General features: G+C 36.7%; 1 protein-coding gene across 1 annotated transcript in view; it reads right to left on the bottom strand.

Annotated features, from left to right (window-relative positions):
• Positions 1-1,174: 1,174 nt before the first annotated feature.
• PPM1D (protein phosphatase, Mg2+/Mn2+ dependent 1D) overlaps positions 1,175-16,190 on the bottom strand; it is a 52,193-nt gene continuing 37,177 nt past the window's right edge. The window contains exons 4-6 of the mRNA XM_082372035.1: positions 13,283-13,473; positions 7,246-7,488; positions 1,175-2,659 (exon numbers count right to left, since the gene is read on the bottom strand). Coding sequence (XP_082228161.1) covers positions 2,102-2,659; positions 7,246-7,488; positions 13,283-13,473 — 992 coding nt within the window. The 3' untranslated portion in view covers positions 1,175-2,101. The remainder of the gene's footprint in view (positions 2,660-7,245; positions 7,489-13,282; positions 13,474-16,190) is intronic.

A 16,190-nucleotide genomic window follows, 5' to 3' on the forward strand; every position in this document is an offset into this window, starting at 1 on the left:
GGTACACATACAAAAGAGCTAATTTTACCTTTTAGTTATATATCTCAAACCAAAAATGTTTCCAGTATTAGACAGCTATTAGTATGGTATGGAACTGGACTCTATGGCACTATAAATGTGACCTAGGAAAGAATGCTATGACATTTACATTAAAAAATTGATCTGAAAAATAAAGATGGAAAAATTCTTCACAAAAAATTGACTCCAAAAGTGTACGCTACTTGCTATATGTCATTATCTTGGAAAGATCTGAAAAACAAACTCTTTAGTTTTGAAAAACTAGCCAAAATTAATGTTTCACCTGAACCACTGGTTCTCAATTAATCCTTTTTTTTTTAAGGGAAATTTTTATTTATTTATTTGGCTGCATTGGGTCTTCGTTGCTGCACGTGGGCTTTCTCTCGTTGCGGCGAGTTGGGGCTACTCTTCATTGCGGTGTGTGGGCTTCTCATTGCAGTGGCTTCTCTTGTTGTGGAGCATGGGCTCTAGGCACGCAGGCTTCAGTAGTTGTGGCACATGGGCTCAGTAGTTGTGGCTCGCAGGCTCTAGAGCACAGGCTCAGTAGTTGTGGCGCACAGGCTTAGTTGCTCCGTGGCATGTGGGATCTTCCCAGACCAAGGCTCGAACCCATGTCCCCTGCACCGGCAGGCGGATTCTTAACCACTGTGCCACCAGGGAAGCCCTCAATTAATCCTCTTATGGAAAACTGGTGAGCTTCCAATTGCACAGTTCCTAGCATACTGTAGGTGCATGGTCAATGTTGAATGCATGGATTAACTCTTCAATGTCTCATTTAGAGTCCTGTTCTAAATTAATAAATTTAAAAAATTTCTCTTTGTAGAACAATTTATCACACCAAAACAACATACTCTTAGTATTTTGGTATTAGTTCCTTTTAGTTTTTTCTTATATTACCAAATAATAGTTTTATTCATTTTTAATTGCTATGTAATATTTCATCAAACTCTTATAAGCCATAACTGATCTAACCATATACTTATTATTGTATATTTAGCCTGACTTGATGTACTCTAAGTTAAAATTAAAAAGTCAAGAGTGCAAAGATGAACATTACATGTATTTTAAGTTGTTACTCTAAAGCTTGATCATGGCCTAACAAAAAGTTAATATATACCATTAAAACAAACCAATAACAAAAATCCAGCAACATCAGTAACAGTTCACTGATTTTATTAGATGAACAAACATGTCCATATAATCAATGAAAACCATCGGATATATAAAATAATTTAAGAAATGTTGGTAATTAGCAGCACCATCCGTTATTGACATAGCAAGAAAAACTTCACATATTTTATGCAAACACTAGAAGAGGATATAACTACTTTTAAGACCTACTAATGCCACTGAATGTCTGGGATGATTGAGAAGGACATCTTTTTAGGCAAACCTACCTCCTTCTACTTCAAAGATTTGGTGAGCAAATCTGATGATTAATGTTTAGAAAAAATGCTACTGAATGAAATAGATACTGCATAGTATTTTAATTAGGACAAGGAGACTAAAACCCAGCTACTTTTGCATGGCTCAACACTTCTGCTTCTATGAAAAATTTAGTTCTGAATTATGAAATCAGAAATAAAGAATAATTTTTAAAACACTAGTTGTCTCTAAGAAACATTAAGTGGAACACAGGTCACTATGAAAATACATCACTTTTCCAGTTTGCTTCATAATTTACTTTAAAAAGTTGTGTAGTTTTCATCACAAGTGACTTATACAAATTTCTTAATAAGCATTTTTAAAAGTTTAAATGTATTTCTAAAATCTAATAGATTCTTTTGATTTTTTTTTTTAAACCTTTAGCCCTGTTGTTACATTTACTGTGTATCAGAGTAAGAGACTGAGTTTGTGTGAAGGATACAAATTTACACACATTTTATAGCAACTTATAACCCTAACATCTACAAAATTCACATTTGTAATACAAGCAAGTACAAGGCCAGGTTAAAACGGTTGAATTCCAAAAAGTCAAACTGTATACTATTTTTATTTTGTCCCCTTAAAAAAAGTTCAACTTCGGCACCAAATTCAAAAAGCCCTCTTAGAAGTTTGGAAAAAAAAAAATTCCAGATATATTTCAGCAAACACAAACAGTTTTCCTGTGCTGGTGAAGTAAAGGATTTCCAATTTTCTTCTGGCCCCTAAGTCTGCGTCGCATGGTAAGTTTAACAGAGTTCTTTCGCTGTGAGTTTGTGGGGAGGCTTGCAGGCTGAGCACCGCTACTTCGACTTAAACCATTTCGTCTATGCTTCTTCACAAGAGGGCCAGAGTTGGATTCTTCTAATGTCCTTTTGAAGTTTGTTGGAGGGGTTCTTTCAACTTCTTGAGCTTTCATTTGACCTGGGATCGACATCTTTAAATTTTTTTGGTCCACGATGGTGTTTGTTGAATTGGTAGGCACAAGGCCAACTGACAGGCTATTATTCAAAGAATCATGTATCCTTAAAGTCAGGGCTTTAGTGCAATTTTCTTCAAGTGGCTCTGGATCTTTTGAGGATATGACTGCAGCCTGGACATTCCCTCGAGCTATCTCAGCTGGGACTTCTAAATAATTCTCTGAGAAGGCATTACTACGAACAAGGGCAGGTATGTGGTCCTTAGAGTTCAGCCTTGGCCATGGGTCCTCCTCCAGTGACTGAAAAACAAGAAGGTAAACCAAGTAAGAACTAATTTATCCTAGAATTCAGCTTAACCATTGGGGAAATGGAAAGATTTCATTAGAATAAGTGACAAATTTGTTTATTTGGGGGGTTTATTTCCTACTTTCTATATTTTAATTTCTGAATATTCAGTAGTGTGGAAAATGTGAAGTGCAACATTAAAGCAACTCTGTCATAATGGAAATTCAGATTGTTGCTTTGCACCCATCTCCCAAACACTAGATGCTGTTCCATTATTTGAGAAAACAGGACATATGGGAATGTACTGAGTATGGCAGGGGCAACTTTCAAAGATATAAGTGAGGGCTTCCCTGGTGGCACAGTGGTTAAGAATCCGCCTGCCAATGAAGGGGACACAGGTTCGAGCCCTGGTCCGGGAAGATCCCACATCTTAGTTGCCACGGAGCAACTAAGCCCATGAGCCACAACTACTGAGCCTGTGCTCTAGAGCCCGCAAGCCACAACCACTGAGCCCACGCACCACAACTACTGAAGCCTGCACGCCTAGAGCCCGTGCTCTGCAACAAGAGAAGCCACCACAAATCAGAAGCCCGCGCACCACAACAAAGAGTAGCCCCTGCTCGCCACAACTAGAGAAAGCCTGTGCACAGCAACGAAGACCCAACACAGCCAAAAGTAAATAAATAAAATAAATTTATTTTTAAAAAAAGATATAAGTGAAAATCATATGGAAACTTTCAGGTATTGTTTTTTAAAAAGCTTCACAGGAGGTTCAGCTATGCACCACTCCTTTAGGTGTAGTGCCTCAGATCTATATGTATTCAGAATATCCTCCCATCTCCAGACAGATAAGAACATTCTTCCTATCAAATACAAATCTTCCAGTATAATATTTTAGAAAATCATTGTTTTAATACTTTCTCAAGTATAAATTTTTTTTTTAATAAATTTCATTCTTTCTGTTTTTTTTTTTTTTAAACCCCACATTTGTTTATTTATTTATTTTTGGCTGTGTTGGGTCTTCGTTTCTGTGCGAGGGCTTTCTCTAGTTGCGGCAAGCGGGGGCCACCCTTCATCGCGGTGCGCGGGCCTCTCACCGTCGCGGCCTCTCTTGTTGCGGAGCACAGGCTCCAGACGCGCACGCTCAGTAGTTGTGGCTCACGGGCCCAGTTGCTATGCGGCATGTGGGATCTTCCTGGACCAGGGCTCGAACCCGTGTCCCCTGCATTGGCAGGCAGATTCTCAACCACTGCGCCACCAGGGAAGCCCTCAAGTATAAATTTTAAGCATAAATACTATCTCTTGCCCAAGTGTGTAACATTTCCCTCAATCATTTCCTCTCTCAATCAAATCAAATTTATTAAAATAGTAATATATTCTGAAGAGCCCAAGTAAACCATTTTGTAGAATGGTAAACAAAGACATATTATCTGGTCGCCCTCTGATATAAAATCCCCTAGGAATAAACGCCTTTCGAGAAAGTGCTCTATAAAAAAGCATATTTATAAAACTAATGTTCCCTTCAACGTTTCTAGAATTAAAAAGAAAAAGGGAAATTGAAGCAATCAAAAGCATTTCAATTTAACCATGTAACATGAACATGCTTTACTGAAAAAAAAAATTAACTTTAGGTCCAATGGAGGCTAGAGATGAGAAACCCTAAAGTTCCTAATTTGGTACTGCCCCAAATAGAATGCTGCTACCTTTTTTTTTTTTTTTTTTTTTTTAAACTAAGAATATATTCTTCCTTTCTGGGGTCATTGGCTCATTTATTTATTTTACACTACATGGTTTACTGAAAGCCCAATTCTTATCTGTTTTAACACTGACTAGATGTTGGGCAGCAACCTTATTTCAAAATACCAGTGTTGAGAACGGATAACAGGACAGTCTCTGTTCTAGAATATTTACATCTGGCTTTCAATAATAACAACAACTTGTCTGTGAATTTATCCCCTCTACATTAGGTTGATTCCAATGCCTACTACCCTGATCACAAGCATGTTCTGACTGACCACAGAAAACTATATCTAGTCATTAGTAATTTTTGACTAAAAGTTCATCTTGGTTTAATATAGAAAAAGGATTTGCAACAAGACCAGGCAGCAGATAAATTCTGTAGAGAGAAGGCTTCCTACTACCAAACAAGCACATCACTAATTTAGGCACAAGAAGAAAGGTACTAATCAAGCCACTTACAGAAATAGAACATATTGCTCTAGTTTATGCAACAATGCTAGACATTAGATGGAATTCCTTTACAAAAGAAAAACAATGGGATGATGTCAGAGTTAACGCAATTTATTGTAATTTCTGTTGTGCTGTGTCTTTTTAAATTCACAAATTATTATTCTGATACCACAGGTGCACGGCTTTTCTTCCCCCACTTTCTCCTTGAGCTTTTCCTTCTCTTTTTATTGGCATTCTGTGGGAATACATTGCATCTGTTAGCTCAGGCAACTGCCTAGACTTCTTAGACTCATCCCAGATTAATTACTACTGTATTGCTAAGCCTTCTTACCTGCTCATAAAACACTTGTGATATTGACAGGTTACGTCCTAAAAACTCACACTTTAAAAGTTTCACTACTTCAGAGATCGGCTTTCTTGAGAGCTCCATATATTTTACAATCCAACAGTAAACAACTAATTACAAATTGTGCCTAGAACACAACTGAAACTAAGTGTTAACGCTCTGGAAGAACTCTTTTCCTCATTCCTCCTTCCTATAGCTCTTGGCTTATTTAAAAAACAGCTAAATTTAGTTTTGCCCTAAAGAAAGGATAAAGAAATCTGTGCCATAGTAATATATCACAAACAGAAGTATTTCTACTATATCTGTCCGAAAACAAAGATTTGACTACCGATTTAGCTTACGATTCAAACAGAAGTTCACATGTCTATAGATAGATAACCTAGTCTCAAGTGCCTAGTCTAAATGTGGGTAGGTCTTAAAAACCATTCAAAATCAACCAAAATGTCATTTATATCTAGATGTTACTAAACATAGGATTATTGTAACAATGAAATACATCAGAGATACTTGTGAGTAGCCATGGTTAAGATAAACAAAACAAAACACAATCTTTGGGGCAGAGATTTGTCTTTATTTACTTGTTAGGGCAGAGCCAACAATACTGATTGTCTTGAATGGCTCTAAATATTCTTTCATATTTAGGTGGGGCCAGATGGTTAACAAACAACCACGCCTACATATAAGTCAGTGTATACATAAATCTCCTAAGCTTTACTTTAGTAAAATTGTTAGATCATTATTTTTCAGAATTTTGAAATATGTTTTAAAAATTATTTCTAGGTGCAATTTATGTACAATTTTACTAATGCCAATCCACAGACGGCAATAAGTTTTGAGATCAATATTAAGAGTATTTATTCCTATCACAGTATCTTCTATCCCCTCATCCTTACCTCCACCTTAAGGCCTCCTTCTCTGTACTGCCTAAAGTTCAGTTATTCAAATACAAACACATTAGGAAGCACGAAAGTAATGAATACATTCAAATACAGAAACCAGCGAATTCTCAAATGAACATAAGCTCCTTCATAACACTCAAAAGAGAATGAAGAGACTTTCAAAGATTTCAATCTGCATTATTATTCAAGAGTTTTCAAAGCAAAGAAAGCTTTGACAAGAAATTCTTTTAAGAAAATAAGCATAAAATATTAATTTGTCAATTTCTAAATGAAGAGTCCATGTAAGGAAAATTAAGTTGCCATATATATAGTGAAGTAAAAGATAGGAAAGCGGTAATAGTAAACTTCCACGTACTCCATATAGGATCACAATACCCAAAATTAAATAAATTCTTTGTACTGTGTAGCTTTGAACATCTTAAAAAACTGCCTGAATACACAACATAAAATTCCACTGTGTTTCCCATTTTAATGGTCATTCTTCTGAAAACACATTCTCAGAAGGCCAGGTATATCAAAAGTTATCGATATTACTAATTATTAGCAGGAAAAAATTGGGACGAAATCAGAAAAAGGGAAATACAGTAGCATTTAAACTTGTTTATTTCACAGCACATCTTAAATTCATTCAATATTAATATGGATAAGAAATAGGAATGATGTTTCTTATCCATGTTACTAGATAACCAGTTCTAAAGTCTGATATCCTAAGGTCCAGTTCAGTCTTGATTCTGTATGATCTTATTCAAACTGCTCAATATCTCAGTCATATTATCTATAAAATGGAATAACATCTGCACTATTTAGCTTTCAGGGTTATGAGGTTCAAATGAAATACCACATATGGAAGTGCATCACAAAAAATGCTTAAAAACTTTCATACTATCAGAAGGGAATCAGTAAGTTCCAAATATTAATATGGTTAATATTCTTCAGGGGGCATATCTAATCACTTTTCTATTAGGTGCTCTACATACAGCTGGCATTCAGTATAGTACCTATGTGCAGATGGCCTACTGACAGTAAGTTACATGACAAAGATCTATCACTTTCTTGACTGTAGCTCAAATCCAAAATTCTATTATATAAAGAATCTGAAAACTGTTTTCAGGTAATACTAACCAGAGAAATTCTATTACAACTTAAATACTAGAGAACTGTGTACCTTGACTGGTGGTGTAGAACACGGAGAAGGAGTCATCACGCAGGTTTCTTGACTATTATAGGAAGGGCTATCAGTCAGGTTCAGATAGAGCTCGTCTTCATTGGTGAAATCTCCCTGAGTGCCCACTCCTGGAGAGATGCAGATTACTATGGCACTAGTATTATCTGCTCGAAGCATACGCTGCCTCCAGCGGCCTAGAGCTCGATTCACAAGCATTTTGGCACAAGACTGTCCATGCTCACCCTGTATTTAAAAGAATAAGAAGGAAGATAACAACTCAGACCTTGTTGCCACGACACCTGTAGCAAATGAAAACTCACGTGTTCAACATGGCCTACATAATAATTAAAATTTCAAACTTTATCCACAAACCCATAACTATGCTAAAACAGTATTGCTCTAAATTTAAAAAAATACTAAGACAAGGTCTTATCCTGTGGTTAAATTTCACCTGTATTTTTATCTTTTTGGTAGCAAGAAACTTGGTCTTCATTGTAAACTTACTTAGGAAAAGTTATACAGAAGTTATCTAAAAAGGGGAAGTAAACATCAAGTTATTATAGATAAACAATTCACAAATGAAATAATCACACATGGCAAAAAAAACTCATTGCAAAGGGCCAATTTCCTCCTAAAATAAGAGCTTCTGCAAATCAAAGACAATCCCAACATAAAAACTGTCAAAGGATATGAACAAAATTCAGAGACAAGGAAATAAAAATGGTCATTAAATATATGTATACATATTGACATATATATATATATATACATACATAGATATATGTATATATTGACATATATATACATACATAGATACATACACACATAGCCATTTATAGATATATAAATGGCTAATGTCACTCATATGAAGAAAAAAGCAATACAATAAGTGGTTATAGTATAGAGATCAAATACATACAAACAGAAAGAGTAAAAAACAAAACAAAAAAAAATTAAATGAACTTGTGTTATACAAATAAATGTGGCTTGGAATAAAACTTACAGCATCATACATGGATTTAATAACTGCTAAGTTTCAAAGAACAGAAAAGAAAATGATGTGCTCCAGAAAAGAACTACTTATCTTAAAAAATACCTCTAGAAATAACTGAATAATGAAAATGAGTGGAAATGTTTGAAAAAGAAATGTGTCATGAACTATAAGGGGAAAAAATTTTTAATTAATATGTTACTTTATGTAATGTAATAAAATATATTAATGTCACAGGGAGCTCAGCTCGGTGCTCTGTAGTGACCTAGATGGATAGGATTGTGGGGTGGGGGGAAGGTCCAAGAGGGAGGGGATATATGTATACATATAGCTGACTCACTTCATTGTACAGCAGAAACTAACACAACATTGTAAAGCAACTATACCCTAATTTTAAAAATACATATATTAATGTATTATAAGTACAAAATATTAATGTACTATAATGTATATATAATGTACTACCATACTATAAGCACTTTATTAAAAAATATATAACATATATGTCGTTTAACTGTCAGCTATATGCCTCAAGTTTATATATTGAAACCGGATAAAGAACTGGGCTTTTTTCATTCTTTCCTTGGGAAACAGGGAATCATTTTTATTTGGGATTGCCTGATCTTGGTCATATTACAGTATTCCAACACATTAATGATGGCAAACTGCAAAAAACTCCTCTCAGCTGCTTTAAAATCTTAATATTAAGCCATCCTTTCATTCGCAAGAAAAGTACCACTTTGTAAAGATGTTTTTAAACATTGCTTTCCCCCCCCTTTCTAATATGAAAAAATATGCACTTCACAATTGATGAAAGGCAGCATTAAGTTGTAATTCATGAATCTATTACGTTCCCCAGTGTACATGTTGCACCACTCTCCAAATACTAGCTCACTGAGAACTCACTGAAGGACTCCTTTACCTTTCACTTTTTCAGTGTGCCTGTTTCCCTCCCAGCAAAGCTCCATAAAAAAGAAATCTACATAAGCCATTTCTACTACCTTACTTGCATTTTCCCTCAGCTCACGGATTCTGTTGACTTGGGCCGCCCTTAATACTGTGTCCTTTTCTTCCACCCTACTGTCTCATGAGGTGATGTCATAAATTGTCACAGCTTTAACTCCCGTTAACACTGAAGTTAGCATTTCCAGGCATTGCCTTTCAGTAACTGCCTACTGAAAATATCTATCTAGATGAACCAAAGGCACGTCCTATTCAACACGCCTATATGAATTATCCCTCCCTCCCCCCAAAATAATGTGTTTCTTCTTGATAACAGCTTCCAGCCACCACTAAGAAATTTGGGTGTCATAATATTCTCCCTCCTTAAAACCCAAGTTCTGTCAGTTCTACCACTTATGTATTTTTTTTAACGTCTACATTTCTATTTACTTATTTATTTATGGCTGTGTTGGGTCTTCATTGCTGTGTGCGGGCTTTCTCTAGTTGCAGCGAGCGGGGGCTACTCTTCATTGCGGTGCGTGGGCTGCTCATTGTGGTGGCTTCTTTTGTTGTGGAGCACGGGTTATAGGTGCATGGGCTTCAGTAGTTGTGGCACATGGGCTCAGTAGTTGTGGCTTGCGGGCTCTAGAGCTCAGGCTCAGTAGTTGTGGTGCATGGGCTTAGTTGCTCCGTGGCATGTGGGATCTTCCAGGACCAGGGCTCGAACCCGTGTCCCCTGCATTGACAGACAGACTCTTAACCACTGCGCCACCAGGGGAGTCCCATATTTCTTTTTTGCTTGTATGTGCATATGTTTTTTTTTTTTCTTTAATCCATTGCTGCTTTAGATCAAACTTGCAAAAATTTTCATTTGGAACATAACAGGAGCTTCCAAAGAGGAAGCCTAATAGATCCATTAATAAAAATCAAATCAGGGACTTCCCTGGCGGTCCAGTGGTTAAGACTCTGCACTCCCAATGCAGGGGGCCGGGGTTCTATCCCTGGTCAGGGAACTAGATCCCACAAGCTGCAACTAAAGATCCTGAGTGCCACAACTAAGAGCGGGTGCAGCCAAATAAATAAATAAATAAATAAATATTTTTTTAAAAATTAAAATCAGGACTTCCCTGGTGGTGCAGTGGTTAAGAATCCGCCTGCCAATGCAGGGGACATGGGTTTGAGCCCTGGTCCGGGAAGATCCCACATGCCATGGAGCAACTAAGCCCATGCGCCAACAACTACTGAGCTTGCGCTCTAGAGCCCACAAGACACAACTACTGAGCCCACATGCCACAACTACTGAAGCCCTCATGCCTAGAGCCCGTGCTCTGCAACAAGAGAAGCCACCGCAATGAGAAGCCCGTGGACCACAACGAAGAGTAGCCGCCGCTCACCGCAACTAGAGAAAGCCCGCGCGCAGCAACAAAGACCCAAGGGAGCCATTAATTAATTAATTAATTAATAAAACTAAAATCAAATCAGATACTGTCAATAGGAATCAACATGTGAACAGAGGCAGAGACAGACCTTATAAATATGATTCCATTCATCAAAATTCACCTTCTCTCAGGGATTCTTCACCAATCACTCACTGCTGACACCCATTCTCTTTCATTGCCAACTTTGCAATGAAATTCAGTTTAATTTAGTAAGGGGCGAGATGTTTTTCCTACACCTCCTAATAAATAGAATTCTCACATCCATTATCATCTGCCCTCTATTCCACCCTGCCATGAGTATGCTTTCTAAAATGCGTATCTAAAATGCAGCTTTTCAATACTCTCCACTACCTGACTATTAAGACTTAACTTCATAACAGACCATTCAAAACCTTTTTGCCTCCTGTCTTCCAATCACATCAAGTTACTTGTGAAACCTGAATGTGCTGTACTTGTCTCTTCTCTCTGACTTTACACATTCTATTCCTTTGCCTGGAAAGCTTCACTCTCCTCCCTTCATCTCTTTACCTGGTAAATTCAACTCCACCTATAAGACCTGCTCAAATACCACTCTCATCCATGAAACTTCCTTATGCAGTCCTCACAAGTTTCCTATCTTCTCCCTCTCAGTTCTCAACACTTGTTCTAAATATTGTTAGATGAATGCTTCCTTCAATACTCATTCTAAAACACTTAGGTGTTTATGAATAGGTTCTCCCAACCCAATAAAACTGGCTTTTGGCCTCATCATGCCACTGAAATCTTTCTCTCTTTCTCTTTCATCATTAAAGAATTCTAAATCCAATAGACATGGGAATTCCCTGGCAGTCCAGTAGTTAGGACTCTGCTCTTTCACAGCCGAGGGCCCAGGTTCGATCCCTGGTAGGGAAGCTAAGATCCTGCAAGCCGGTGTGGCAAACAAACAAACAAACAAACAAAATCCAATAGACAAAATAGTCTTTATTTTATTTAATCTTTCTTTTACATCTGACATCACTGACCAAATGCATCATGCTAGCCCCAAGTTTGTAAAATTGAATAGATACATGACTCTTATCTTTAAACAACTCACAATCAAATGGTACTGATAGCTATCTATATATCCTATTGGTAATAATATGGTAAATGCTGAGCAAGGACCATATTCTATTTATCTTTGCTTCCTTTGTACCTAGTGCCTAACATGTTAGTTGAGGGAATGAATGGAGACAATTTAATACAAGTTCTTTCATGTTGCCTCCTTATCGCCCCAAAATATAGCTTTACCATTCCTCCCATCTTAGAAAAAGATCATCTTTTCCAAGGAGCCATTGATTCCAGTTACTTCGATGTGCTCTGGACCTTCATTCCATCAATATCCCTTATTTCTCTTGTTCTGTCAATCTTTCTTGTAAGACTATAAAACTGCTTTCAAGACCCTCACTATCTTTTCAAGCTAACAATGGCACATTCCCTTCCTGAACACTCTCTACATCTATTTCCTAGGCTCACAAAGTACTGTTTCATCATCACTCCAATCTGCTAGCTAATGCCCTCATCATTTCAACCGAAACTCTTCATCCTTGACGGTCACTAATAATAAAAGGTCCTAAATATAAAACCTAATACCCTGTTTTCATCCATCTGCCTCTACTTCTTTGTAGAATTTGACATTGCTGGCTACTACTCCAAAACACTCTCTTTCCTTGCCTTCAATAACACTGCACTTTCCCAAATCTCCTTACTTTGTCATTGCTCAGAATGAAGATCAATTTTTAAGCAAGCCAGGAAGGAAAGAAAAGAATTCTCTCATTGATGGTTGTTTCTAGGTTTGCAATTGACTAAAACAATATAGGTGACATAGAGTTACCACATGACCCAGGAGTTCCACTCCTACGTAGATACCTGAGAGATCTGAAAACATGTCCACACAAAAACTTGTACATGAATGTTAAGAGCAGCGTCATTCAAAATAGCCAAAAAGTGGAAACAACTCAAGTACCCATTGACTGATGAGTGGATGGATAAATAAAATGTTATATATCCATCAATGGAAAATTATTCAGCCATAAAGAGGAATAAAGTACTGATACAAGCAACATGAATGAACCTTGAAGACATTATGCTTAAGTGAAAGAAGTCAGACACAAAAGGCCACATATTGTATGATCTCATTTATATGAAATATGCAAAACAGGCAAATACATAGAGACAAAAAAAAATTAGTGGTTGCCAGGGAACAGGGGTGATAGTGAATGACTGCTAATGGTTATGGGGTTTGTTGGGGGCAGTGATGAAATGTTCTGGAATTAGTGTTGAGAGTTACGTAACTTTGAGAACATCCTAAGAACCACTGACCTGAATACTTTAAAAAGGTAAATTTTATGGAATGTGAATTATATCTCAATTTATAAAAAGAAGGATTGGTGAGGGTTCCATAGGCCAGGAAGTCAAGGGCTGCTCATAATGAAGTCAGTGGTTGTATGTTTTGTTATCTAGTTTCATTCATCTATTTCCTGTCTTGTTCCCCTAATAAGCTGCAGAAATCTATATTTTACTTTCTTCTACAGCCAGGGCAAATGCAAAAATCTGCTCAAGGTGAACATCCTTAGTTCATATTCAAGACCCCTGACAAAAGTACCAGAACAATGTGTAGATAATAATATCGAATTGAGTTACTTCTCACCGTCAAGTATTTTTTCTCCTCTTGGTCCTGGCACATTGAGATGGCATCTTGAGGTGGAATCATATTCCAAAGTCCATCACTCCCCAAGATAATATACTTGTGCTTCTGAGGATCAAGAGTATGGACACTTGTGTCTGGTTCAGGTGACACCACAAACTCACCACTGAAGAAATCATAGCTCCACAAATCACCTGGGGAGCAGGAGGCAGAAAAAGCAAGAAGTATTATTTGCAAGCTAGTAGTATCACATCAACAGATTAAAGAAGAAAATCTACATGTTCATCTCAACAGATGCAGAAAAGCATTTGATAACATTCAAAATCCATTCATGATTTAAAAAAAAAAAAACTTCTTAGCAAACTAGAAATTTGAAAAGGTAACTCCCTTATAAACCTGATCAAGGTATGCCTTCTATCACCACTTCTCTTCCAATTCTATACAAGGGATCCTTCTCAACACAGTAAGATAATAAAAATAAATGATATGTGTGAATTGGAATGGAGAAAATAAAACTATCATTACTTGAAGATAATTTTATTTCTACATGGGAAACCAAAAAGAAATTAGATAAATTATCAGAACAGGAACACTTAGCAAGGTTGTTAAATACAAACCCAATATATAAAAGTCAGCTGCATCTCTATATAATAGCAAGAAATAGAAAATGTAAAATTTTAAACAATTCCATTTACAACAGTGAACCAAACATCAGGTACTGAGAAATTTAACAAAAGGTGTGCAAATCTTTTATGGACAAGATTATACAATTAGATTCCAAAGACTATCTAAATAAATGGGGAAATAAACTATAATCAAAGATAGGAGGAGTCAACATTATGAAGATGTTAATTCTTCCAAAAATAACCTATAATGTCAATGTAATTCCATCCAAAATCCCAAAAGGACTTTTGCAGAATTTGACAAGCTGATTCTAAAACGTATAAGAAGGACCTACTCTATAGCACAGGGAACTCTACTCAATACTCTGTAATGACCTATGTGAGAAAAGAACCTAAAAAAGAGTGGATATATGTATAACTGATTCACTTTGCTGTACAGCAGAAACTAACACAACATTGTAAATCAACTACACTCCAATAAAAATTTTAAAAAATATATTTAAAAGTAGAAAAAAATAAAATGTATGGGGAAGAGCGAAGGGCCAAGATTAACTAAGATAACTGTAAAAAAAGATAAAATGTGGAGACCTTGCTCTACAAATAATAAGAGTCCTAGTGGCTAACTGAAAACCTCCTGTTAGCCCCCTAGGTCAAGAAAATACCTACATCAAAACTGAAAGGATGGGGCTTCCCTGGTGGCGCAGCGGTTAAGAATCTGCCTGCCAATGCAGGGGACACGGGTTCGAGCCCTGGTCCAGGAAGATCCCACATGCTGCAGAGCAGCTAGGCCCAGGCGCTACAACTACTGAGCCTGCGCTCTAGGGCCCGCAAGCCACAGCTACTGAGCCCATGCACCACAACTACTGAAGCCTGAACGCCTGGAGCCCGTGCTCCACAACAAGAGAAGCCACTGCAATGAGAAGCCTGTCGACACAACTAGAGAAAGCCCACACGCAGCAATGAAGACCCAAGGCAACCAAAAATAAATAAATAAACAAACAAACAAACAAAAAACTGAAAGGATGGGTGCCAGTCACTTGGAAGAAAATTCCAGAAATAAAAATGAGCATTTTTATGCTTTTAGCCTACCATATGACTAGCCTTTGGAGATCAATAGTTCACCCTTTCAGTGAGCCAGTAAAAGAAGATTCTTACATAATTATCTTCCTTCTTGATTAGTTCCACATAAAACAATGCCTAACACTTCCGCTTTTTAGACGCATTAGATGTACACCTCAAAATGTTCAACATAAAAGAAGCTTTAGTCGACTGGGGTCAACTAAAAGATCAATAAAACTGAAATAGAAAAAAAAATTTATAGAAACCATCTACTCTTTTGTGATACATAAGATAAATAAGTAGGACAATATAAACTCTTTTGCTCCCAAAAACAGGAAGGAGGAGACAAGAAGGAGAAAACATTAATTTCTGCCTCTTTTGTTTGTTGTGAAATACTTCGGGAAAAGACCTAATTAAGAGCAAAAGGTTTTCAGACAAGAGGATAAATTGTTTTTGCCGCTGTTAAGCAGGTCTGACTTTTGCTAAACAAGAGGAAGCTCTTTGTCCTCTCCTTTCCTTATTTAAATGTCACCATACCTCTCATCAGAAATACTGGCCAATTCAAATATGCTCAGAATCCAAGGAAAGAATACTTCAAATCAATTACTCCACTCTGAAATAGCAAAATTCACTGCTAAATCAGCCTCCTGAAAGGGGCAATTCATCCTTCAGAGTAACAAAAGAGAAAACATATGACCATTAAAAGCTAATTATAATCCAGGTCAGCTCACAAAGACACATTTATTTCTTTATACCAGTAAAACAAAACTCCCTGGTTGATCAAACTATAAAAATGAACATGGATGGAAACAGTTAAGATAAATGGTAAGATAGCAATTACAGGGTTCATATGTGATGCTAAAAGCTTTCAAAAGCAATTTCCCCCCCAATATTTGAAATTAATATTGCCACTCCAAGTAAAAACATAAATTTATATAAAGCAGAATCCCTAATATGTCTAAACTTAAAATCTAGGTTAAAAAAAGAAATTCCAATTTTCAATCTAATGCAAACTATATGACCTCAAAGAAGGGTCACAATTTCTCATATATAAACTAACATTAATACAGTTAAAAATTTGAAAATATTTTAAAATAAGTTACTTGTTTATTTCACATGGCACGAAAACCAAAAGATACAAAAATCTCCTTTCCCATTCATGTCCTTTCTGGTTCTCCACTTAGGGAACAACTATTGTCCTTATGTATCCTTCTAGAGATTTCTATGGA

The sequence above is a fragment of the Balaenoptera borealis genome (genome assembly GCF_965194805.1).
Source record: "Balaenoptera borealis genome assembly, chromosome: 20".
NCBI classification, from domain to species: domain Eukaryota; kingdom Metazoa; phylum Chordata; class Mammalia; order Artiodactyla; family Balaenopteridae; genus Balaenoptera; species Balaenoptera borealis.